The following is a 26,589-nucleotide window of genomic DNA, read 5'->3' on the forward strand; positions in this document are numbered from 1 at the left end:
CACAAAATTTAATGCAGATTTGTTACTCTACTTGCTTAGTCATTTTGAATGCAATGACCACACAGTACACATGCTCACTCAATGGCATTTACCACTCCTACTAACTAGTACAATGAAGTTGTCACTGATCATGTATGCACATTCCAGTCTACTCTCCTTAGCTGCCAGGTTACATCGATGTTGAACCAACTGTTCTCGTTATCTTAACAATGGCTAGACTTTTACCAGATAGATTTTGTATCTTTTCCCTAACTGTAAGAAGTTAAAAATCTGTTTTTCCTTTTACTTAAAATGAAAATTTAAGATAATTGTTGATTCACCTGCAGTTTTAAGAGTCATAAAGAATGATTCTTTGGACATTTTTTCCCAACTTTTTTTTTAATTCCTGCAAATTTTTGATTTGCTTGGGCATGGAAAATACTAGTACATTACTTCTCTACCCTGTCCCCACCTAGAAGTAATATGGAAAGTTGCCATATCTTCATAATTCTTACCAAGTGCTATCTATTGCATATGGAGACAGTGTTCTGACCTGTCCTGGCAGCTAGTAATAGTGGCAGTCCAATTGTAAATCCTGATAACATCAGCCCTTAGCCTACCTAATTTCACATCACCTCTTACTTGCAAAAATGAGAGGCCAAACAAGAAGCCTGATATGTTTACTTGCTCATGATTCCCTCAAGAAATGGATTGCAGTAATTCTCAAAGGGGACATAATTGCCCCTTTGGTCTGTCTCGTGATTCGCTTAAATATTCACCATCAGCCCGAAATCTCTGGTCCTATGGTCCTACTATTTTAGGAAATAACACTCCTACAACTTACAGATAGGGAGAAAGGAGAAAGAAGAATCCCTCTCCTAGGAGCATATACTGAACTCTTATAACTTAAAGCATGTTTTTTATAGCTCCAACTTATTTCTCAGGCAATCAAGTATTTCAAAATATAAACTCTAACTCACTGGCAGCCACATAAGCTCAGAGTCAAGGACCTGAAATATTGAACTTGGCTTCCCCAAAAACAAGCTATGGTAAGGAAGAAATATAAATAACCCAGACCCACAGTCGTTACGTCAGTCAGTCAGACTGAAAGAAGATGCTACGGCCGATAAGTAGGTAAGCGAAAAACATCCTTTATCAGTGCTACTATTGTGCACTGCCCACAAATGTAGGAAAAAAAATGTATCAAGTAATTGATGTTTTGTGTCACAAACATGACTTATGTATGGGCATTGATCCTCGTAATCTAGAAATGTCAAATTTCTAGTGGTGATAAAATACTATAAAATTAATTAACATGATGATCATCCCTTTTATTCTACTATTAACTTTTTGGTGGTGTTACACTGAACTGTGAAATAGCAAATGAAGCTGCCAAAAGAAAAAAAAAAACAACAAAACTAAATAAGCTACAGAGTAAATAAAGTAGATATTTTTAAAGAAAAAATGGATTCACGGAAAATATCAGTTCTCTAGATTTATCGAGATATTTTTCTCAGTATCATATTACAATGTAACAACAAATAATTTAGTTTTTTTTTTTTTAGGTTTTTTTGGCTACTACAAATTACCCTCGTGTGATTAGTGTGTACAGAGGGGATTTTATGTGATGCTTAAGACTAGCCACTTTTCCTACAGTATATAGCTTTATGATTATTATTCACTGTATTACTACAGTTCCCCTGTATCCATTAAGGATCTCAGTGATTAGACAAGTTCTTGAATTTACTGCTTAGAGAATCTGTTCATTTAACCACTATGTCTCAAAACAAAGAAAAAAAAATAAACATAAAACAAAAACAAAACATGACACTCTACTCATATTGGCATCATTTAAATATATCAATTTACTTCAGAAATATAAATAGCAAATAATAAAATTTTAGAATTCTTAGCAAGATTATAGCTTAAATTAACCATAACACAATGGGCCTCATTGTTACATTGGAAGTCTTTCGTGATACCCTTTAACAGACAGCTATTATGTTTAAACCGGCAGCATCAAGGGACATTCATTCATTCACTTGATTGGTGGGCCAGTCCTAATCCTTTCACTTGAGAAGGCTGCAGCTTCATGTAATAACAGCTGGGCCCTAGTAGTTACACAGGGCAAGTAGGAAAAGAACTTGTATTGTCTTATATGGGAAAAATCACACACACACACAAAATCTGTCAAATAAACTAGTTTATAAACTCTCTTTTAATTCCAAGAAAGGTAACCCTTAAATAGCTCACAAATGGATGTCAGATTTTGAGCTGGATACACACATGGTTGCTATAGCAAACTGCGTATTTAGTGTTCTAAAGCAGCTACCCGCATTATATGCTGCAGAAGAGGTCTTTATTTCAACCACATTTAACTTTTTACAGGATATAATAATACCCTGCACATTTCACACAGTGCCTGGAGCACTGCTGATTTTTGTTTGCTTCTTTGAAAAAGCACTCAGCCGAAAAGACTGAACTGCAGCCTGTGGGCTGGAATTCATCAGCTCTTTATTTTAGCAGTTTGAATCCCCCATTAATGATTTTGCACATTAACAGCTAATCAAATAGTTTAGATAAGGCCCAGAAGAAATGCTTTGCTACAGTCACATAAAGACATAGAGGAAGGAGAAAATAAACTTCTGTGCCATCAATCAAAATTAAGGGTATACAAAATAAATAACAGCAGATGAAGAGAGAAATAAAATATGTTGTAATTATATAAATTAAGGAGCTGGAGAAAGAGCCATAGATTTTCAACAGAGACGATCCATGGAAATGTACCTTCAATGTTAGGAAAGCAAAGATATACCATACAAAAGCCAGAGACTTTAAACGGAATATAGTTTAATACTATGTTGAAAACATGTACTTCTGCAAAAAATCCCTATGAGGGAAAAAGGTGGGCAAAGAAACCAGTATGACTGTTTAGTGTCTTCATGGATCTAGCACTAGAGAAATCACAGACAAGAATGAAGAGAACAAAGAACTAGGCATCACGGCGCCAGGCTCTGTTTGGTCAGTTAGGAGACTGCAGGAGGAGTCACTTAACACTGGTTTTTGCTACTCAGCAGAATAAGGTACTTATTAAAGCCCTCAGCTTTTGGGTTCAGGTGTCTTAAGCAGGTCTCAAGGCTAGGAAATGATAGCCAAGATTCAAACCCAGGCCTCCTGTTTTCAACAAGAAAGCTGTGGTTTTCTCTTACTAGGAATGTGCTCACTGGACTAGAGAACCCGCCCCGCCCCCACCCCCAGCAGTTATCAAATTTAATGTGCGCATGTAGAAGAGCTAGAATAGTTACATAACCAAGAAAATTGAGAGAAAGTGGCATGAAACTGGAAGAAAGCAGCTCGAGAAAAAATGGGAAATGGCAATAACAGAGAGACAGGTAGAAAATGGAAACATTGTTTTTGTATATTTCCTTACAATTTTATCTCAGATACGAAGGTATTGAGGTACTGCTCAGTCTCTTTGGTACTCTTTTCCAGGCCCAATTAATTCTTAGGTATGAAAGAATTTGCAGATGTAGAAGCAGAACCTCAAACAGATATCTTACATGAGGCTCCAGAAAACTAGTGAGACAAATCTTGAACTGATTTTTCTGAAAGTTAGGCAGCAGACAGATTTCTGAAGTAATAGATCTTGGCAAAATTCCATAAGGCATTGAGGAAGACATGGATTGTGAGCTATTAGGGGAGCAAGTAGAAGGTTCCCAGAAGATTGCACCTCTATGAACAGAACTTGCTTAACCAACCATTCAACTATTCAAATTTTATAAACAACATTTATGAAGACATCGAAGACATGCTTATCGAACAGATCTAATATAAACAAGGCTAGGAGGGATAGCTCATTCTCTGGTTAATTAAGAATAAAATGATATCTGCAAATTGAAGTAGTGCTAAATGTAATGAAGTGAAATGTAATTGGAATAAAGTCCCGAATATAATAATACTACATGAGCATACATTTCTGGCAAAAACTTGAGCACAATTTTATGAAATATATTTGGAGATCTTAGTATATTACTAATTCAATACAAGGCAACAGAGTGATATTACTGCTGAAGAAAAGTGAATAGAGTCTTTTTTATACTAATAGATATCTAAAATACACATCAAGGAAAGTTAACTGTATTGCAGATCAGATAATACAATACATGAGGTATTGTGGCCACTTCTCAACCAAACACTTTAAAGGGCTGAGAAAGCAGAGTACTTTCAGATTAAGTGATCATGTTAGCATCAAGATTGGTTGAGAGCCTGGGGGATATTTAGTTGGGGGAAGATAAGGCTTTCTTCAAATAGGCAAATAACTGACATGGATAAAGGGGAGTAAAATCATTCTGCATCAAGCTCTCATGAGCTGAAGTTATGGACTCAGATTTGAGATTAACATAATGAAGAATTTTACTAACATTTAGAAGAGTCCCATAATTGAAAAATATGTCTCCTAGCTAGGGAATTTCTTGGTGCTGAAAGAATTCCAGCACTAGGTGATGGTAGAAGATTTTGTAGAGAGGTGTCTGCAATAGGCAGGCAGCTGGAGATGAGCTCCCTGGTGAACATTTGTTATTCTGGGTGCCCAGCGTCTACTGTGCAATTTTGTGCTAACGAAACCTCAGTTTTTCTTTAGTTGATCCAACATTTTGAGCTTTTCTCTTAGTCCATTTTTTTTTCTCTGCTGATGTCAACTCTACTCCCACATTCCTGGTCTGGAACAAAAAACTGAGGCTAAGCCAAAGAGTAGATTTCATTCCTCTGCTCACAACGACTGGTTTAGGAATGGGAGAGATATGATCCAAGTCAGGCTGAAGAATGCTAGAAGACTCAACTTAAGGACTTTCTGTTGACTGAACAGGGACATACCTAGACTATCTCTTCTTTGAGGCTAGTATAATAATGGATTCTGAACAGCAAGGCGGGAGGGGATTAATCAGGGCCTAAGAATGGAACCAATCAGGAGAAAGTATGTTAAAAAATGGATCCCACAGATGTCATTTGGGACACCATACCCTTTTATACGAACTAATAAATTTCTTGTTTTCCTAAGCTAGTGAGTATTGGGTGCTCTCTTATTGGTAAAAGAAAGAACTGCAATGGACAGAGCTTCCAAGATCTCTTTCAACTCCATGTGGAGAAATGATAAAAGATATAAACGAAACAAACTTTTAACACCTAAAAATTAGAGATAAAACCCATGGTTAGGTTTAGCGGGTATGCGACAGGAGTCCTGCATAGTAGAACCTTGACCACAACTGAAGTAAATAAAAGAAAGGCCAAGAAATGAGTCTTTGACAGGGGCTGTGTTTTAAGGCAGAGACCCAGAACAGCTGTTACTGAGCCAGGAGCTACCTAGGTCCTGCTGGGAGGCATTTAAACTTGAAAGAGCTCTCACTTCCATGCTGCCCTAACACCAGGGTTCTTTAAAATTTCATTACACCCTGCTGGTAACAGGCCTTTCCTATTTCAGCTACAAGAAACTTCTGAAAGTGGCCACAGTGAAGGAAGGAACAGAGAGGAAGGAAAGTGGAAATCAAATTGAGAAAGGGAGTGACAATCATCTTTCAGGGGGTTAAGTGGGTGATGGCGACAGTGATGATTATTTTGGATGCCATGCTTATTTAGCACGGTTAAGGGGAAGAGTAGGGACTGATCAGGGTTTTCAGGTATGTTGAAGAGTAATAGTACTTATAAAGTCAGATGATGTGATGATGTCAAAGGAGCTTTGGGTACTAAGTATATAATTAGAGAGTATTATTAACTCCAAGCACTAATACTGAAAGAATAGTCTTCTAAAGGTGGCAGGATACAGAGTGCTTAGGTTTGATTTGGAACAAGCCTTAGGCTTTATAGAACCTACAACATTTTGTGAACATAAGAAATATCAGGGTAGGAAAGATTCCAAGAAAAATTAATGCAGGACTTCTCACTACTCTATCCAAGCAGTGGTAGCAACAGGGATGCTATTTCCATGCAATTTTTAATTTTCATTGTCTCTCACCAGCACATCATAAATTCTATAGGAAGGTGCTTTTTCTCTGTACAATCCTTGGATACTTAATGAGGGAGAAGAAAAACCATATACTCCATTTATTTTATATAATGTGACTTATGTATGTAAGAGGGATGATCATGCATGACTGTACAAAGACCAGAACTCACAAATATGAATCTATTTTTCTAAAAAAAAAAACAACCAACTAACAGAGTAATCGATTACTAATTCTCTTCATGAATAATAGAGCAGACAGTTATTGAAAGCAGAGATCTGAGGGTTGGAAGAGAATTTCCTCACAACCATGATTGCAAAGGGTGCTAGAGGCCAACTAGCAGTACAGGAGTGGCAGAAGATAAGGCAGATAACAAATATCCTTACATCTGAAAGATAAAGGTGAAGAAGGAAGAAGAAACAGAGATTTAATAAGTTGACTCAGCACATCTGCTCTGAAGAAGTCTTGCATTTTTAACAACACCCCTTTGTTGGTGGTTATTTATCAGGGTAGATACACCTTAGCTTTGGCAATGAAACTGGAATCTATTTACACATGATACTGGTTATCTAGATGAAAACTGGATGCTAGGAAAAGCAGTTTTTCAGTTAGGACCATATAAGTCACAGAAAATGTTCCTATGTGGCTCTTGTTTCAGGGCCTTGTGCCATGTTCTACCTGGCCCTGCCTTTTAATGACCCCTTCCCCTTTTCCTATTAAACTATTCCAGCCCCTGCTGTTTACTGGGAATAAATATGACATTAACATGGAAAATTGGACTTTGTCCAATTCAGCTTTAGCCAGCTGAAACAGCATCAATGGGAGAAAATGATGCTGCAATTTTCTTGTCTGGTAAAATGAGGCTAGATATCCATGCAGAAAATGTGGCAATATTCATTAAAATGAAGAATATGCTACAATGAATAGTAATAGTTTGCTTTTATAAGCACTCGTTAAAATACCATTAGATGTTCAATAATGACTAAGACAATGTAACAGAGATGTATGAATAGGAATATTGAGTTCGATTGTTTCCTTTGAACTCCAAAGTGATCTCTTTCTCCAATTCTATTTTCAAGTGTGACAACTGGAAAGGAGAATTAAACAGTAACAAAGCTACCAATCTATTTTGAAATGCTGAGTGAATTCCACCTTCAACTGCACAAAGGATACTATATATGTATATATGTGACAGTGCAGGTTTAGCATAAGCTTAATCAACATCTCTGAAAATGGAGGAAAACAACAATTGAACTATACATGCAGATCCTGAATTTTCCAGACCCTTGAACACTTGAAAGGAGAAGACTGGTCATACTTAACTGATATTTTAAAATTTACATTCATATGTAAATTGGTGCTCAAACAAATAAATAAATGCACATTCATTACTCAGGAGAATAAAAATAGCCAGCTAAATTTTGGAGCAATCTTTTAAAAATATAATCATGTAACTGTACTTATGACATTATAAAAGGTAGTATCTCAAAGTGAGCAAGTGCGCCAGCTCTAGAGTCAGATGGAAATGCACAGAAGCCTGGCCTTCCTACTGGAAACTGTGAGAGTTGGGGCAACATACTTACCTTCTCTCAGCTTCTTCATCTGCAAAATGTGAGTGATAAAAATAACAGTGCCTAACTGTTGTGAGGTAATTTATGTAAACACTGAGAACAGCGACAGACCCACAGTAAACACTCAATAAATGTTAGCCATTTTTAACCAAAAATGCCTGTGAGACAGTAGAGGAAGCTAGACATGGTTGGCAAGAGAAACATAGAGGGAATTAGACAGTCCTGGTGCGATTCTTCAGTCTCTGGTGCTCATGAAGAGAGCAAATTTGAGAAATAAAATTAATCTGTATAAAAACGTAAAGGCCAAGGTACTGACTATTTCTACACGTGTGGTGGCCAACGTGCTCCAACCACAGCCTCCAGGAGGCTCCTTGCTATCACTGCCATGGAGCACTTGGAAGAAGAGGGAAAGCCCAATCGCCTTAGAACAGGCTGCACCCAGTACCTGGAAACCACAAAGTGCTTTATTATAGTCAGATAATAACTTTTCATGCACTTTCGTTGAAGTCTTTGAATTCATCAGCCAATTTCTTTATTGTTTTAATATTATTCTCCTTAGGAATGTGAAGGTAAGCTTGAAGGGAGCAAAGAAATGGTAAGTAAGTACGCAGAATCATAGAATGTTAATTGCCTTCTTTTCATAAACTACTTGGTAAAAGTACTCTTTGTTTTAAAATGCCCAAGACTTCCTCTCTGTTACTTGTCACAGTCACATAATAAAATAACAAATATATTTTGCTTGCAAAAATCAAGTTCAGAAAGAACCTTGATAGTTACCTCACTGTTATTCTAGTTTAGTGAAAAGTGATGCACACTCTTTTTAATTTTATTTACTTTTTCAAGGAAAAATATCACTTACTTTCCATCCCAGACATGGTCACCTCTGTGGAAAATCACCAAGTTATTCTTAGGGTCCAGAGCCACCCCAGAAACCTGGCCTGGTAGCAGGTATACTCCAGGCCAGTCCAGTGCCTCTTCTACATGGAAATCTACAAGATAAATAGATTCGCTTAGTGTAAACAAGAAGGTTAACACAACCTTATGAACATTCACATACTCATGCAGTAACATCACTAGCTGCAAAGAAAAAAAAAAAAACAAGCCGTGCACTACATACGATATACCACATGCACATGCCAAGTAGCTTCTTGAGCTATGAAATAACATAAGCGACTATGAACTTGTTTGGGAATTACACGTTCTCTTTTCCTGTTGATAAGATGCCTATAAAACCAGCTTACCCTTAGGTCATTAAGAACAAATGTTAAGACTACCTTCTTCTTAACAAGATTCCTATTTTAAATTAGTATCTTTGGAAAATATGGCAACATGGATGGCATCATTTCCATATAAAGCTTTTAAATGTTATAAATAAATGGCAGGTATGGCCAATAAAGATTCTCTCTCTTCCTCTCTCTAACTACTGTGTAAATTCTGGATGTTCAATATACATTAGATCCTACAATAAACGATCACTGATTATCCCTTGTACAAAGAACTATTTAAGATACCAATTTTATTTTTCTTAACTTCAGGTCCCTACAAAAATAGGGGGAGACATTCTCTTTCACAGCTTATATTTCACTACTTCCTAATATAAAAGAAAGATCACAGGAGCTCTCTGATTGAACAACGTCCAAATCATTGTCATTTCTGATCAGAATGCATTTATAGAGGATACCTGAGTCCATCTGTGTTATCCCTTTTAAAAACATGGTCACAAATAAATAAGTATAATGTATGGAGTAACTACACTAAGGATAGGTAAGATTTTATGAGATCTGTTGTGTTCAGTGTCAGTATTTCTTCCCCTCTCAAATGCTTCAACAGAGATACAAAGAAGTAGAAAAGAAGCCATTTGAGTCTCATTTATCTTCCCCACCCTCTGGAGGATGTCGCAGCACACAGTAAAATCAAAGGTAGGCATTAAAGATGAGGACGAAAGGGAAGCTTCTGAAAACTTGAGGGGATGCCAGTGTCAGAATAAACACTTCAAAATAATTCTCGCAGCTATACAAAAATATAGTACCTTTTCGCTCAAAATATTTTTACCTCTGCACATTTATCTTTTTTCTTTCATAAAAATTAACAAAAAAGAGCACAATCAGTAGGAGGCTACATCAGTTCTGACTACAAGCTTTACTGAAGCATCTTTAACAAATATTCTTCAAGTGTATTATTTAGGTGAGGCATTAAGCTGGATTTTGGGAACACAAAGGAATAAGACATTGTTTTTGGCTTTGGGGAACTAGAAAAATGAGGGAAAAAAACCAGAAAACAAATACTTATAGCACAACATTGGGCGGGAACGTAGGAAAGGTCCTGTAATCCTTCCTGTGGCTTGGGCGGGGGACGGTAGGGTTAAGGTCAGATCTGGGTGGTTTCCCAGTGGAAGACATTTGCGTTTGCACTTGAAGGTACATGGAGGGCTAACTGAGTAGTGTGTAGAGAATATTTAAATCAGAAAGATCAAAAGAGACGGTGTTTATAATTGCAGAATGTGCTTCAAGATCTTTAAGTACTAGGGAAAGGATACTTGTGCATATCAGGTGGGGATAGGGAAAGAGGAGGCAGGATTAAGAGACCCAGAGGTACACAACATGAAGGAGTAGGCTTTAAAAATGAATGAATGTCGTTCTGAGCTGTGGTGTCTTGCTCTATACCATGATTAATTTTGAGGCATGCTGCAAGAACCTTACTATAGCAGTAGAGCACAGAGTTTGGGAATAATTTACTTTTGAAATATGTTAGAGCACATGAGAATGTCATTCTCACTCACATGTGTTTTGATATGCTTTCCTGCGTTGGAGAGAAGGGGGATAGAGTTACAGCTGGCATTTCTAAATTTGCAAACAATTGTGGCCACAGCAGTAGATGTGAAAGGGGCTGCTCAGATGAATAGCATTCATCAGCTACCACGCGTGTCATAATAGGAGAAAAGTCACCTGCTACAGACGACTGAGAACCACTGAAGGTTTCCAGGCATGGGGCGACATAATTAAAACTGCATTTATGTAAGTGAACTTTGGAAATAGGGCATAAGCATGATAATCAGAGAGGTCTAGATGGATAAGTCATTCCCCCAAGAAAATGTTTAAGTTATTGTAAAGTTGCTTGAATTTCAGGTTGTACTTCATTCATTCTCATCTCAGTTACAGTTTGTCTGTTTGGGGGCCATCATTCTATGCTCCTTCACCGGCTCCTGAAGATTCTGGATGGGCTCCAAGAGAAACTTGAACCTCATGACAATATAAATATCCAGCTGCTTTCATCCAATTCTCAAAGTGCAGAGGCACAACAACTAGATGGAATTTCTTGGGGGCAGGGATCGTGTCTTATTCACTGTTTCGTCACCATGGCTTGCACAGGCCCTGGCCCACAGCAATGGCCTATTAAGTGCACTAACCTGAACTCTACACTCTAGTTTTTCTTGTTTACGTTGTCAGCTAGCATTTAAACAGCCTTTTAACCTTATGATTAACTGGCACTACCTGTTTTTACCCATAGCATTATGCTAACGACACTGTGAAAAGACTCTATAAAAATGCTAATTGGCTAATTATTTTTTATTAAATACAATAAGCAAATATTATGGTTCCTGGAACCTTTCTATTCAGTGTTTCACCAACAGGTACTGGAAGCCAGGTGCTCATGAAGGTGCAGAGATACTGATTCTGATAGAATGTACGCAATGTCCAAATTCATACAGTGTCCTGGGATCAAATGCGATTTGAATGAAATATTGGAAGTATTGTGTAAAGAACTTTCACCTAGCTATGGATGATCCCAATTATCATTGACCGTAGACTGATGAGTGCTTGAAAGTCTACAAAAATCATTGACTCATAGGATGCTAAGAAACTATTTCTTCACATGTAAGAATCCTTTTTGGTTGGAAATTTTCAAGAAGAAAACTCAGTGTAAATATGTACACATTTATTAAAACATACACTTTTGGTGAATTTTCAAAACAGTAAAGATGGTGCATGAGGAAATGTGTAAGAGGGCTAACACTGAGTGAACTGGCTCTGTTGGTGCTGAGTCAACGCAAAGGAGAACTAGGTTGTGCATGGTGAGAATATTTGGAGAAATTAAATTATTTTTCATTACTTTATTAAAATTAATTTCATTAAAAATATTATTGCACATTTATTAAGTTTACCTAGCCAAGGCCGCAAAACCTTTAGGATCTAGGTCTCTGTGTCAATGAGAAATTCTAAGATGGTTAAAGAACTGAGTTCATGTTCTCTTCTGTGAACATTACCTCAGTTAATTGATGTTTTCACTTCCAGTGTCACCATTTTTTTCATTATCAGGTAAGCTGTTTGCTTCAAGATTAAATGATCAAGAATCAGGCAGTCATTTAGCACTAGTGTGTATAGATGGAATTAATACTGATGGTTTTCCAATCCCTGCCCATCTGTACATAAGAATCAGGCTAGAGCATACTGGCTTATCCCAGGTCATTTTATTTCATAGGAAATGAACTGTTGGTTTGGGCCAGACTTCAGACATCAATATTAAGGATGGTTATTTTCTAATAATTACCTATTAATAATAATAATAATTTCTCCAATAAAGGAAAATCTCAAATCCTTAATGAAAAAATTGTATGATAAAATATATTTGGGGTCTAACTTAAACTTAACATTATCAATCACAGAGAAGTCAAAACTTTGATTTCAGACTCCTCTCCACTTTTATTTAAGAAGTGATTCAGTACATGATTAATTAATTCTGTAGACTTATAGTTTTAATTTGAAAATTAAATACAAATTTCTTACACATGACCTTGGGATGCTATTTCCAACTCCAAGTGTCAATTGCTCTAAATTTAGATATCAAATAATAGTACTATTTCAGAAGAACTCAAATTTATTATAAATAAAGGTAAATGGGCAACCTCATATTCCACCATGTATTTAGGAAAAAAGTAACTATTTTCAGAAAAAGTTAAACATTACTATTGAAACTGTATCAATAAATCACTAAAAGGATTAATGAATTATACTTTTCCAAGAAAATTTCCTTTAATGATCAATGCTGCCTTCATATGAAATTATTAATAAGCATTTAAAAGGGCATTCATTTACCTGTGTTACATATGAGCCAACAGAATTAGATCAAGTTGAGAAAAAATATATTTTCAAACCCAGAACTATGACTCAACTGAAGCATAACGAGGCTCCTCACATTTGATCTTAAGGAATAGATCCTGGTGAAATCACTAGAAAGCCTCAAAAACAAGAACAATAGGTAGTGGTTGCTTTTTCTACGCTTGCAAATTCTCATCTAGTGAGGAAAAGATGCCTTATTTTGGTCAGAGGTTGTTATTCATCAGAGGTGCCAGCAATAACTATAATTAACTAAAATTATGGGAGAAATATTTATACCCACATGAGAAAGAAAACAAGAACTAATTATAATGTGTCATTTAAAGGGAGTGAAGTGAGGAAGAGAGTTAAGATATAACTAGGGGCTCAAAAGTATTAGCAGAATTTATTTTCTTTTTAAATGAGATAATCTTTTTGCAAATGGGGTCATCTTGGTCAATTTGTTTGGATAGTGATTGAGAAAGCATGACCCAAGGTAATATATAACTACAGTTATGATTGTAAATGAGATAATGAAATGATTGGAAAAATGCAGTCATCTATCTACCTACCTACCTACTCACCTAACTACCTACCTATCCATCCACCATTACTTTTATTTTATCGTGAGAGGCAGAATAACCATGTGATTAAAAATGAAGGCTTGGAGCAAGTCTGCCTGACTTTGAATCTTAGTTCCTTGAGCTGTAACATTTCTATGCCTCAGTCTCTTCCTCTGCAGATGGATCTATAAATAGGGCTCTCGTTGTGAGGATGAAATGAGTTAATGCATCTAAAAACACTTAGCCAGGCTCATAGTAAGGGCTGTGTATGTGCTTGTATTTATTATTCTCCTCCCCTCCAGAGATTAAAAATCAGCCAACTGAATGCCTTATTTTACCCTGGAAATACCATGAGTCTTGAACCTAGAGGTAAGCATATAGCTGAAATACGTTAAAAGGATAGACTGAGTTATGTGAAAGTTGTTCATAGAAATAAAATGGAATCTAAATGTATCACAGAATACTTAAAGACTCTGTGAGTTCTCTTATCTGTTGGAAAGCATCACACAAATACAAATGTAGTTTTAGATGTCCAGTGGTATGCCATCTATGCTGAGTCAGGCTTCCATATGCTAGCAAATAGTAGTATAATCAAGTTTGCCAGTGACAACAGATAACTACTGTAGTTTTTAATGTATTGTTCAATGAGTCTGATTTCCAGAAGGCAACTAGATAGAATAAAGACACCTAACTTTTTTTTTCTATTCTATTAATGCAGTCTCAATATAAATATTAAACTAATGGTGGAAACCAAAACTATGTTAGGTATAAAAAGGAATACATTTGCTTCTCAATTTACCAATTCACACTGTACATCATCCATCACAGGCAAATATCAAGACAGATCAATATAAGTAATCAGAGATTTGAAGAGCCATAAACTTCCATTATGATAGAACCCTGCCAAGTCATTTTCATAATTTATCAAATTAGAGTGCCAAATTTTGCAGCTTTTCTACACATAGCAAGAAAATTCTCTCATAGATGCTGCTTAAGTGAAAGTAATTACTATTTAGTTCCACTACTTTGGTGTTTAAATTTCTGAAATTTTCATCCAAGATGACATTAATGGTAGCAATAATAATCATAATTATTGTTAAAGTATTAGAAGATTTATTCAATGTTTTCTATGTGCCAGAAACTGGTCAGAGCACTTTGCATGTATTTTGCCTAGGAACCACATAATAAATGGTGTAGCTGGGATTCAAAGCCAGGCAGTCGGGCTCCAAGGCCTGCTGTGTTCTGTCTCATACCACCTCCTGATAGTGGTTTTCAAATTTTATTTTAGACAAATGGAGAACTACTGGGGGAGCGGGGGGGCGGCAACCTGTACTGCGTGCTCATGCGCATATGTGGTGGGGATGCTGTGACTGTTGCTTCCCACTGGAAAACCTCCATCTAGTCCAGCTGAGCCTGTTCAGGAAATTTCTCTGTTTTTAATACTGTTCTCAGTATTTAATTGCTGGGAGGAGGGTTTTCTGAATAGACTCTGAACCTCACCAAAAGTCCTGAAGAAAAGACCTCAAAAAAGGGGCTGTCTTTTTGCGGGTGCTTGCACTCTTCGAAACACACTGAAGACACAGCACTTAGCCATCTTGTTCCCAGGAATGCCAGGTCTTTCTCAGCTCTGCAAAGCTGGACAATGCCCCTCTACGGTGCTCTTCATGAATCTTGGTGCCTACTGATACTCAACCCATAATGAAGTGGAAAACTCAGCTTTAAATGCAGTTGCCAGTGTATGGAACCAAGTGAAATTGTGGCTCCAAAGGTCCGAAAAATGGTGTTGCCTTTGAAACATTCAGTTAGTTCTGGGTCTGTCTTGCAGTCGGATTGAATAATTTCACCTTTGAACCCTCTAATCAGCTTGATGGGACCCATTACGATACTGCAGTTCCAAAGTGTAGGTGGGTCAATGAAAATGCCACAGCACTGGGTTGTGCTAGTGCCATGAAATGGGGGCACCAGAACAGGGTCCTGAGCGGAATTCTCAGCTTCTGAGCAGTGAGGGTCCTGAGCCCCCAGGTAAGCGCATCTAAATTAGGCAAGCGAGTCGGCCTTGCTTTGAGTGAGCACAACTATCCTGAAGTGTAAAGAACTAAAAGGTGCACATTTGACATCATGAAGTCTAAGTTTTAAATTGAGACTCTGTGACCTTATTCAAATAGCTTCATTTCTCTAGGCTTCCATTCCTTCATGTGAAAATTATTAACTGGTATCAAAGATACATGAAATGAGTAAGAGCTCTAATATCAAGTAACACAATAGCCTTTACATTTCTTAGTAATACTCCCGTATGAAAAGCTACTTAAAACCATTCCTTAAAACAGAGTGAGCACTCAAGCATACAGTTAATTCCCCTAGACCATTAGGGTTCCATTCTCAGCTTTGCCTGGAGTAAAGAAAGGGTATGAGAAAAACAATGGAAGATCATCCATTAATTACTCTCATTGCTCATATCCTGGGGAATATACATGAATCAGGCTACTAATATATTTTATTAAGGCTTTAATGCCAATAACTAACTTTCTACTTCTCTTTTTGCAAATGGAAACTTCTTGAAGACAGGCATCTTCATGGCTTATACAAAGAATGAAACATCTTCAATTAATAAGTACCACATTGTTTATGGTAAATAGAGATAGAATTGAAAAGAAAGACTTTAGAAAAATAGGTTACCTAAATATGAGTTTTGCCATTTTGCATTTAATTTTGAAAAAGTTTTTGAATCAGAGTAGTGAAATAACACTAAAATAAATAATTTCACAAAGGAAACATACACCCATTTCCTTTCTACAGTTAGGATTTGCGTTGTAGATTACTATTCTATAAAACTCATTTTATTTGCTTCATTGATATTCACCCACATATTTAAAATGAAAGGAAACTTCTTGAACCAGATCATGGAGAAACATTTTTCTACTGGGCCCTTCCATTTGACCATCCTGGAAAATATGAAGAGATTTGGAAAGTAAATGTATTTTGGGTATCTTAAGCACTTCTTTCTTAGACAAACTAAGTAGGTTTCAGGAACATAATGTCTTAAGTCAAACTATGATTTTTATATTGACACTTCCAATGCATATAAATGGCCATGATATTATTTTAAATTCAAGAGTAACAAACAAACACAGGTCATGGAAGAAAGCATGCGGCAAGTCTAACATTTAACACTTGAAGACAATTATATTCTCACCAAAGAGGCCCTTTTGCCTTTTATTTCCACATTCTTTGCATTACAATTTACTGTCCTTAATATAGAGGTTCAGACAGACACCCCAGCCTGCTTAAGAAATGGAAAGGGCCATAATACACCACTGATTTCTAGGCATCATACTTAAGAGATGTAACTCATTGTTCTTTGGAAGGATTCTGGAGTCTAGGTTTTTCGTAAGCACTGTAGATTCTAATGCAAGGGGGTCTTGAGAAACACAGTTTTATTAGATAAATTTAGAATGAGTTAGAGGAGGGCTAATGCTGGTTAAATACGAAGAAATAAAAATCTGGGTTCCAGTTAACATCTCATACAGGCCATTAGGCCAGTCCCAATGGACAATGTTTGAAACTTTCATGTGAACAAAAGACACTGCATGCTAATTTTTTTCAATTACAAAATAAAAATCATCTGGGTGTTGAATAATTCATGGCTCCCTGCAATTCTGTATTGAAAACATCAAGCTGGCAGCCTGTGCCATCCGAGCCCATGCACGGAACACTACCATGCACACTATCAGTTGCTTTTTTGGAGACTGTCTCCACATGCTGTATTATCTGGCTTTCCACATTAGCAAGGAACATGAAACACAATCAATATCGCAAAGGCCACAACACAGTTAAAGACAAAGATGAGGCATCCATAGCTGGCTGGTACAGAAACCTGAAGGGAATAAGGTATTGTCCTCTAATTATGGAAGCCAATCATGGTTAGAAATAAAGATAAATCTGACAGTTACTCACTTGCTGGAGGTCCCTTCAGAAATAACTACTCGAATTTCCAATTAAGATAGTAATTAATGATGGAACTTAAGAAATCGAAGTCATAAAACTAGTTACGACGTACAAGTCATTTGGATGAAAAGTACGAGACCCCTTTTGAGAGGAAGGCTAATACCTTAAGAAGGTAGTGTATAAGTATGTCATGCACTAGGAATTTACATATCATTTTTTGAATTTTCAGGTTTTTTCCATGGAGCAAAATGGAAAATGTTGATATGATAAAAATGTGTTGCCCTGAATTTCATATGCTACCATCCCCAACATGATCCAAGTGTTTCTGGTCCTGGTAATTCTGGATCACCAATTGAATAGAAACTGAATTTACGAAGCACTGGACCAAAATGCAAAGAAATACTCCTCAAACCAATGTGCTTTCTGATAACCCAAATCTAAGTAATACTTTTTCTAATGATAAAAGTCCTTTTTATTAATGAGTTTTTTTCACCCATTAATTTTTATTCCCTTCAGATTTTGCTAATGTGGATTGCAGCATTTCATATTTTATCCTTTAGAAAAGCCCCAAACGCACCTCCTGTGTGTTCTGATTCCCAGGTGCCTTCACCAGGCAGGGGCTGCTGTAATGAGAAATCTCTGCTCTCTGCTGGCCTCAAAGTAGATTCTAGTCTGTGAAATTTGTGAATTCTGTCTCTAACAAGGATAGCATTGCCCTTCTCCTCATGTCCTGCACTCTCTCTTGCATCAGATCGACCAAGGTCCTTCTTTTGGACTACGTTTGCAATCTCAGCTACCAAGTCTGACTCTGATTCTGCCTTTTCTGTAGGGTTATATTTATGCACATGAACAACATCTTCCCTTTCTCCTAGCAGCTTGGAAAGCAGTGAATAGAAATCACCTGTGGAAAAAAGAGAAGAGATAAGGGGTGGAGGGTTGATAAAATTGCAAAATTTACAAATTTTTTGCCCTAAAAGTTAAGTGAAAGAGAGGGTTGCTCTCAAACTTTCAAGCTTGAAGGGAAAAAAAGAGATGACTTTCCAGAAAATGAAAAAAAATAATATGTTTTACATTTTGTTTCATATACCATCTATTTTTTTTTTTTTTGTTATTCCAGGAGCCAACCACACTGGATAACCTCTATTAGCATTTTAGTAGAAACAAAATAATGCATATATGATTGTACAGCACTTTTCAATAAATAGTTTTCACAGTATAGCTGGATTCATTTGGAAGCTAGAATGAACAGATTTCTAAAATAAAATATTATCAACAGCTACATCAGAAAAGTTATCTTTACAGACAAACCCTTTGAAGCTGTCTTTAAAAAGCCTATTAAATTATGATCCACAAAAAATTTTAATGTATATTTTTGAGCAGGTGTTATAAAACACAAGAAATCTAACAGATATGAATCAACGTGACAATTGGGAAACCGAGCTTATTGTGGTGTTAGCAATGCTACTGTAAATAGCTCCATTTGTTCATTTTAAACTAGAAATGAAAAATTCTAGAAAGCTAATTTGGTGAGAAAAAGAATACTGTTTAAATCAGTTTCAAACAAAAGAGAAGATTTTAACAAACTAATATAATTGGAATGACTCATCACTGAAATGCATTTCATGTCTTCCTGTACTAAGGAGTAAATTTGGATAGGATAGTCTAATTCCATGAAAATAAATTATTTATAAAATATTATGACAGATAAAAAATATGACCATGGTTAGTTCATGAAGCATTTTAATCCTCATCGTTTACATTTATGACTTCAAATCCATTTACATCAGCTCTGGGAATGGGAAACATATATGTTCTTAATAGAAACACAAATCTGCTTTCCTAAGCCAAATTCAAAGGTAATCCACAGCTCTTCCTTTTTCTTGCATTATTCTAAGTCCTGCTAATAAAATTACTCTGACTACGGAGTCTTACTGCTTATTTTAATTACATTTACAACACCATTGGATAACATTTTAAAATCTTCCTTATGATCACCGGGCAATGAAAATGATAGCTTATTTAGCTATGATACATTTCACTAAAGAATATGTTATTAAAAAGACAGGTGCAAGGTGATAGAAATCTCTCCAAAATGATGCTAAGAGATCTTGTCATGTTTACAAATATTCTTGGTTTAATGAGTCAAAGTAGGTTTTCAATTCTTGCCCATGAAAGCAGCTTATCCTAGGTGAAATCTTTAATCAGATAATAATTACCAAGTAATAGGGCCAATCCTGGTAAAATGAACAAAGCAAATTACAGCTCAATCAAATGTAGAGCCGCAGTGGCATTCATCCTCACAAAAGAGAAATTAATCCATTACTACTAAATTCTCCTGCCCCATACACTAAATATAAATAGTTAAACATGCTGCTGTAAACATATTTTATAGAAAAAAAAAACCAACACAAGATTATTCCAGGGGCAGAAAAACAACATAATTTCAAAACTTGAATCAATGTCATTAGGCTAACAATGATGGAGGAACCGAGGCTCAGAACTATGCACACAATTATTCAGGTTTGTCAAAAAATCTAAAATCTGTGGTAAAGTACCAAATACAGAGCACTCAGTTCCTTTGAAATGATCACTTACAGTTATTACTGGGTTAGGAAAACAAAAATATAACAAAGCAATAAGCTTGGCCACAGACAGGTTGCACTGGCCTTGTGAGAACATCTCCATTAACAGCTTGTGATGTGGGACAGAAGTCACTTGATGGCTGGCTCTTCCATTCTTATGCACAAACCAGAGGGTTTTATTTATTTTTTTCTCCTCTTCTGTGTACAAAATATATGGAATCATGAAATGTAACCATTTTTCCTAGTCATATTAAGATCCTGATTTAGGAAATACAAGTAACTCTGAGTGTAACAGATGGAGTAGAATATAAATAGGGGAAGTTTTGTCCTCTCTATCCCAATCTCATCTCTCAATATTCCTCTTTTTCTTTCCAGGCAAAGAGAATTTTCAGTTCCTTGACTGCCAAATCTAAGATGTTGTTTCTTCTTCCTGGGACATTCTCTCTCTAGTAATCAACTCTCTCCTCAACCTTCAGATATTACGTGGCATCACACATCCAAGAAACCTTCCTTGATTATCACATTAAGTGTCTCTGCTGCATGCAGCTACAGCACCCTGGTTTTACCCTGTATTGCTATTGTCCAACGTCTGGTCTTTATTTCATAACACTAGTGCTTGAATCCAACCCTGATGCTTTGTAGCTATTTTGTGCCTTTAAGTAAGTTATTTAACCTTGTAATGCTGAAAACTACGTTTAATAATTTGTTTTGTGGATTTAAAGATTGTTAATGCAAAATGCCCAGTCCAATGTATAAAGTAGATGCTACTAAATTGTAGCTATTAAAATTACCAACAAACGATATAAACTGTAGTTGCAACATGCATCTGCTTCAATCTATTGTTTACCTGAAATTTTAAAAATTGATTCTTATTTCATATTCAAGAACTGCAATTTTTTACAATGGAAATAAAATCTTTAAATGTACAGCCCTCTATTTTCTCAGGTCACTATGGCTGCTGCAGCAATTTGTTTCTTAGCTTTGCCAAAGGAGGTTGTATCTGTACTTTCTCTCTCCTTCTTTTTAGTTAATTTTTGGAGAAGGAACTATCCCTACTTCAGTGTTCCACATGCCAGCCCTCCCAGCACCTGCTAGAGCCTTTCCGATCTGCTTTCTTTTCTAATACAATCTCTTTGCCGAAGACTTGACTCAGGCTACAAACACACTTACTTGGGCTTACCTTGAGTGGCTGTGGCGGTGGAGAGAGACCCTCTTTGACACAGTGTCTTTTCAAGCTTTTCCCTCTTCCCCTTAACTTTTGCAGGTCCCAACACTGTCTAACAGAGCTTTCTGTGATAATGGAAAGATTCTATACATGTGTTCCCCAGTAGATACATGGGACTATCGAGTACCTGTGATGTGGTTACTATGACTGTAGAATTTAATGTTTAATTTTACTTACTTTTAATTAAGTTATATTTGAATTTAAATAGCCACATGTGGCTAGTGTCTACCATATTGGAAGTGCTGGGCTGTGCACTGTTACATCCTTCCTTACATCCTTGTCCTTACCTAAATCAAAGGCATCTATTCTCACTTCTTTCTTCATCCACGTATGACTTCTGCTTGAGCTGCTTAAGAACTTCTAGTTGCCAAAGCCAAGTGACAGCCAAGTGACTCTTCATCTTCTTTTTCCATCATTTTCAAAATCGTTGACACTATTACAGATGTCCCTCACTTGCCCCTCTCCACCCAGCTCCCTCCCTGACCTTCACTACGTTGTTGTCTGTGTCCATGGGCTATGCATATGCATATATCTTATTATTTGGCTAATCTATCTTGACTTACCGGTGGTAGCAGGTCTCTTCTTATAACATTTTTCTTTCCAGATCTTCTCCACATATCATCTTTGCTTTCTCTTATTCTGCCAGCCAACATATGAAATTGTTGGTGTTTTTTGAGGTCTAGCCCTGCCATACTTTTTTTCTCCTGGCTCGGCCACTCACAAGGCGTAAGCTGCTACCTCCAGACAGATGGCTCTTATATCTGGAGCTCTCCCAGTACCAAAGTGGCATATACAACTGCCTTCTGAAAGTTTCCTCTTGGGTGTCAGTTTTGTAGGAATCTTGAATTCAACACGTTTAAAATTGAGCTCTTAACCTTCTCCCCACACTTTATCTTTTTTACAGTATCTCTCTCAGTGATGACCCTGTGTTTTGGGTCAATCAATCCAGAAAACTAGATTCCTCCCTCTCTCACCCATGACACAGAGAGTCAACTGATTCATCATGCTGATTTGTCACCATCATTTTTTCCCTCCCTACCACCTCTACTCATTTGAGAGTCTTAGCATCCTCTGATTGGCACGCTAAAAAACTCTCCCCCTTTTTCCTTGGAACAGACCCATATCCTACCTTTGATGTCAAAAATTTGTCTGGAATGGTATTAAAACAGCTCTACCTCTGTACAACGGACAATCAGTGATGGCCTGCCTCCTCTGGACACCCCTAAGTTATATCCCACTTTTTCCTCAGCTCTGTCAACCTTTGTATTTCAAAGGGTGGTATTCTCTGATTTTATTCTGGGTCCCACTGCTCAGGTAACCATATAATTCATTTCCCAAACTGGAACACATGTGAGAATGAAAAGGGGCATTGTTAATACTTATTCTAGGCATAAGCTGGGACAATCTTGGAAAAACTGGGATGTATTATAGCCTGACATACTATTGACAGAAGTAACATATAAAACAGAACTTTATAAGCTACAGATGACAATAGTATAGCAGCTAATATTTTTTGAGAGCTTAGCATGACCCAGTCACTTTGCTGACTGCTTAATACAATTCTAACACATTTAATCTCCATGACATACTTACTGTTTTCATTTTTGATAAGGAAACTAGCCGTATAGTGCTAACCTGTCCAGCTGTTAGGGAGCTGAAATGGGATTCAAATGAGAGAGCCTGACTGAGGGGCCTCCCTTCTAACTGGTCACTATACTAAATCCAGGTTCCCTTCTCTTTCCTGAACTGGCCAATCAACTCTTTCCTGTGAATTCATCTCAGACCTGTCACTCATATTATATACATATATGTGTATATATATATATATAATATATATTTATATATATATTTTATTTTTAAATTAACTGTCTTCTGAGTTGACGTACTGGGTTTACTTTTTCACTGAACAAGTTTCTTTTTGTCCTATCCTGGCCTGCCCTCTCTTTATTATAACATAGAATGCTTGTAACCTAGTCAACACATACATAACATAGTGATTTGCTCAAAACTGGCCTAAAGAATAGTAATTGATTGTCTTGGGTTTGAAAGAGTAGAAGAAGTTTTCTGTTCTCATCAGTACTTTTCACTTAACACTGGCAATATACTTTGCATATATTATAAAGTTCTGTAAGATGTCCTGAAAACATTTCTTATACATTAAAATTACCTGGGAAGAGACAAGTGGCAAGGTATAAATGTGATTTTATATAAAAAAATAAAAACCTCTCACTTCTTATTCAATACCATATTTTCAGCGATTAATACTGTTCCTCCCATAGAGGATACTCAATAAATGATTCTGTAATAAATAGTAATGTGTTAGAAAGGCACCCCTAGCTTCTGCCTCAGTAGAGATAAAAATGTCTCCTTGATGATTTTAGGCTGCAGTGAGTTTCTTTTTCTCACTCAAACTTTGACTTGTATCTTATGAAATGCAGAACTGCTCTAGGTCTTTTAAGGAATTTGACTGAGTGGGTTTGGTATTTGGAAAACAGAATTGTGGTAGCAGCTACTGTGGCAGGAAAGGGAGGACAGCATCACACAAGAGAATCTAAAACACTACCAATTAAACTCCAAGTCAGAAGTTGTGTGCTTGTGGGAACTTCTTCACGCCTCAACAGGCATTTTTCTATTTAGCAGGGATCACTCCCTCTTCCCTGCCACCAGCATGGGGATTTCTTTGGTTCACTCTCAGAATATGTTGAAATCAAACTAAAATAGATGGAAACATATATTGAAAAAATTTCCCCATGAGGTTCCTTAAAAATAAATACTTTAAGATTATTGCATACAAAAATATGTATCACTACTTTTAGACAGCATTAAATCTTAATTGTGGCAGGCATTTTAATTTTAGAAATGATCAAGAACCTCTTGATAATCTTTCAGAATATAAACTCCCATTTTCCACATACAGCACTAGTACCTCATTACCTAAAATAAACAGCTCTTACTTCTGTATTGCTCGTGATTTCTATGGCACAAGGAAAATAAGGGGGGTGTTCATCAGCAGTTTAACCACTGACAAACTACGTCAACCCCAATCTAATGAGATTACAACCTTGTAACACAACTTATTAATGAGAAGAGTATGAGAAATAAAAAAAGAAAGCACTTCTTTTTAGATTTTAATGTTTTGTTTTATGACTCAGTCAAAGCTGACTTTCCCTTCTGGTTAAAATCTATTTGGTTTATTGACTGTTTACTTATTACTAACCCACAACAATAACCTCCTAGCCTTAGAGAAATAAAACAATGAACAGCTCAGGGTTCAAAAATAAAGGGAACCTTTTCTTCATCTTACAGGACTCACCTGATTGAAAACAATCACAAACAACTTTTTTAAAAAAAGAAAATGAGACAAATATTTTAAAAAGGAGAAATTAGAAGAGGCTTTTGCAACTACCAAGCACACAGATCTATATTGGAAAGCCCAACCATGTGATAAATGATCATTCACATCTGCCTATTCTGTTATTAGGAAACCAATTCAAAGCAGCATTCACCCAGCTCCCAGAGCCTTGAGGGGAGGAGGGGATATAGTATTGTGTTTGATAGATGAGTTCAATAAATAAAGACTTGTGAGCTGCTCATCAATCATAACAAACCCATAAATTTGTAGTGAATGGGAATCCAAATAAGAATTGTATTTTCTTTAAAACAGCAAAGTGGCATTGAGAGTGCTTGGAATTAGCTAAGATGATGCTACTAAAGTCATTTGTACTTTGTTAAGAAATAAAGGGTGTATTCCGTTTTGAACAAAGCAAAGAAACAGAAATTTTAGCTACTAAGCCTAGCCTTTGTTTCACTGTTCCCATAGTTTACCAACTGTTACTTTAATGATATCTACTGAAGGCTACTGTCATTTTAGCACATTTCCTTGATTCTGCTTATTTGATAAAACATGTCAATGGTAATTCATTTTTGTTTAGCATAAAACCACTATGAAATAACTGTTTCACAGAAGGTATCTGAAGACCTTTAAGTATCTGGGGTCATGAAGTGTTTTCCCTCAACAAATTGTGTTTTTGCCATATTTTCCCTGCCTTGCGAATATAGTAGCTCATGTTGACCTTTGAGTAGAAAGATTGATTATCTGAGAGCACAAAGACTACAATGAGGGGAGTTTGAAGCAAACTGAATAAAACATGTAAAAGGCCCTTTCTGCAGAAAAAGAGATGCTGTCCAGAGTGTTAATGTTCAGTAAGAAGGACATACTGGTATTATAGAACTAGACTTTCAATTCTGCCTTGAGTTTTTTTTAATACAGCAAATCTTCCCAACACAACTGATCTAAACTTCAATGCTACAACTTTACTCTGAATTTTAAAGAGGAGAAACAATCAAAGTCAGAACTCTTCAATGCAGCCGCTAAGCAAGCCTCTTAGTTTCAGCCCATATTCCTTGCCCAAATAGTGTTGATACAAAGCTCATATATAAGAAATCATAATGGATAAAAAATAAAGGGAACATACAAAACATGCTTTAGTTTCCTAAAAGGGCCAACAATTTACACACAAGTGAGGGGTATGTGTGTGCGTGTCTGCTCTGGAAAATGCAACACTATTGTCCTCATTCTGTGTAGTCTCCTAGGATTCACTTTTCTCCACCCAGAATCAATGTCTACTTGGGTTTCATTGTTTAGCTTACTGTACTTATTACATACAGAGATAATTCTTTACTTATAATGTTTTAAAAAAATGGGGACATTTTAGTTTGTTTTGAATATTCATTAATATTCAAAATTCCTGCAATATTCCTGCATTCTGCAGGAAGGCAGGCAGGCATAATCAAGTCATTTACAGATAAGCTCACCTATAGGCAAAAAGGTTATTTTTCAAAAGAGTTTGGGCAGGGATATTATGCAGCCATTAAAAATTGCACTTGCCCATCTACTGAACGGGAGGAGATATTCACCAATGATACATATGAGAAGGGGTTAATATCCAAAATTTATAAGGAACTCATAAAACTCAAAATCAAAAAACTCCACAGACAATCCAATTAAAAAATGGGCAGAGATACCATATTTTGCCGTGTATAATGTGCACTTTTTTGCCCAAATTTTTTAGGGGATATATAAGGATGTGCGTTATACATTGGAAGGATCTGAAATACTTTGTGTCTGTTTTTGTGTTTTATAATTATTTGTTATATAAAATTTGTTGTACCATAAAATGTTAAAAAATGCTAAAATTCCTTTATAATACAAAAAACAAGTATCTAAATATAAATAAAATTGAATTAAAAAATTTAAATGAAAGGTTTTTTTTCCTTAAAGTTTGGGCCAAAATTGTGGGTAGACATTATACACGGCAAAATACAGCACTTCTCCAAAGAGGACATACAGATGGCCAACAGAGGTGTGAAAGATGCTCGCTGTCACTAATCCTCAGAGAAATGCAAATTAAAACCACAAAGAGATATCACCTCACACCTGTAAGTACAGCTATCATCAATAAATCTATAAACAACAAGTGCTGGTGAGGATGTGGAGAAAGGGGAACATTTGTGCATTGTTGGTGGAAACACAGACTGCTGCAGCCTCTATGGAAAATAGTACGGAAGGCCCTCAAAAAATTAAAAACGAAATTGCCTTGTGACACAGCAATTCCACTTATGGGTATGTCTCATG

General features: G+C 36.4%; 1 protein-coding gene across 13 annotated transcripts in view; it reads right to left on the bottom strand.

Moving 5' to 3' along the window:
- PAM (peptidylglycine alpha-amidating monooxygenase) overlaps positions 1 to 26,589 on the bottom strand; it is a 281,694-nt gene that overhangs the window by 26,261 nt on the left and 228,844 nt on the right. For 7 of the 13 annotated variants that reach the window (XM_054590011.1, XM_054590016.1, XM_054590015.1 and 4 more), the window contains 2 exons: positions 17,725 to 18,048; positions 8,406 to 8,535 (listed from right to left, as the gene is read on the bottom strand). In XM_054590011.1, coding sequence (XP_054445986.1) covers positions 8,406 to 8,535; positions 17,725 to 18,048 — 454 coding nt within the window. The remainder of the gene's footprint in view (positions 1 to 8,405; positions 8,536 to 17,724; positions 18,049 to 26,589) is intronic. The other 6 variants (XM_054590022.1, XM_054590021.1, XM_054590020.1 and 3 more) reach the window with 1 other exon arrangement.

This window comes from Pteronotus mesoamericanus, unplaced genomic scaffold (assembly GCF_021234165.1).
Source record: "Pteronotus mesoamericanus isolate MK-2021 breed Mesoamerican mustached bat unplaced genomic scaffold, CSHL_Meso_final scaffold_167, whole genome shotgun sequence".
NCBI classification, from domain to species: domain Eukaryota; kingdom Metazoa; phylum Chordata; class Mammalia; order Chiroptera; family Mormoopidae; genus Pteronotus; species Pteronotus mesoamericanus.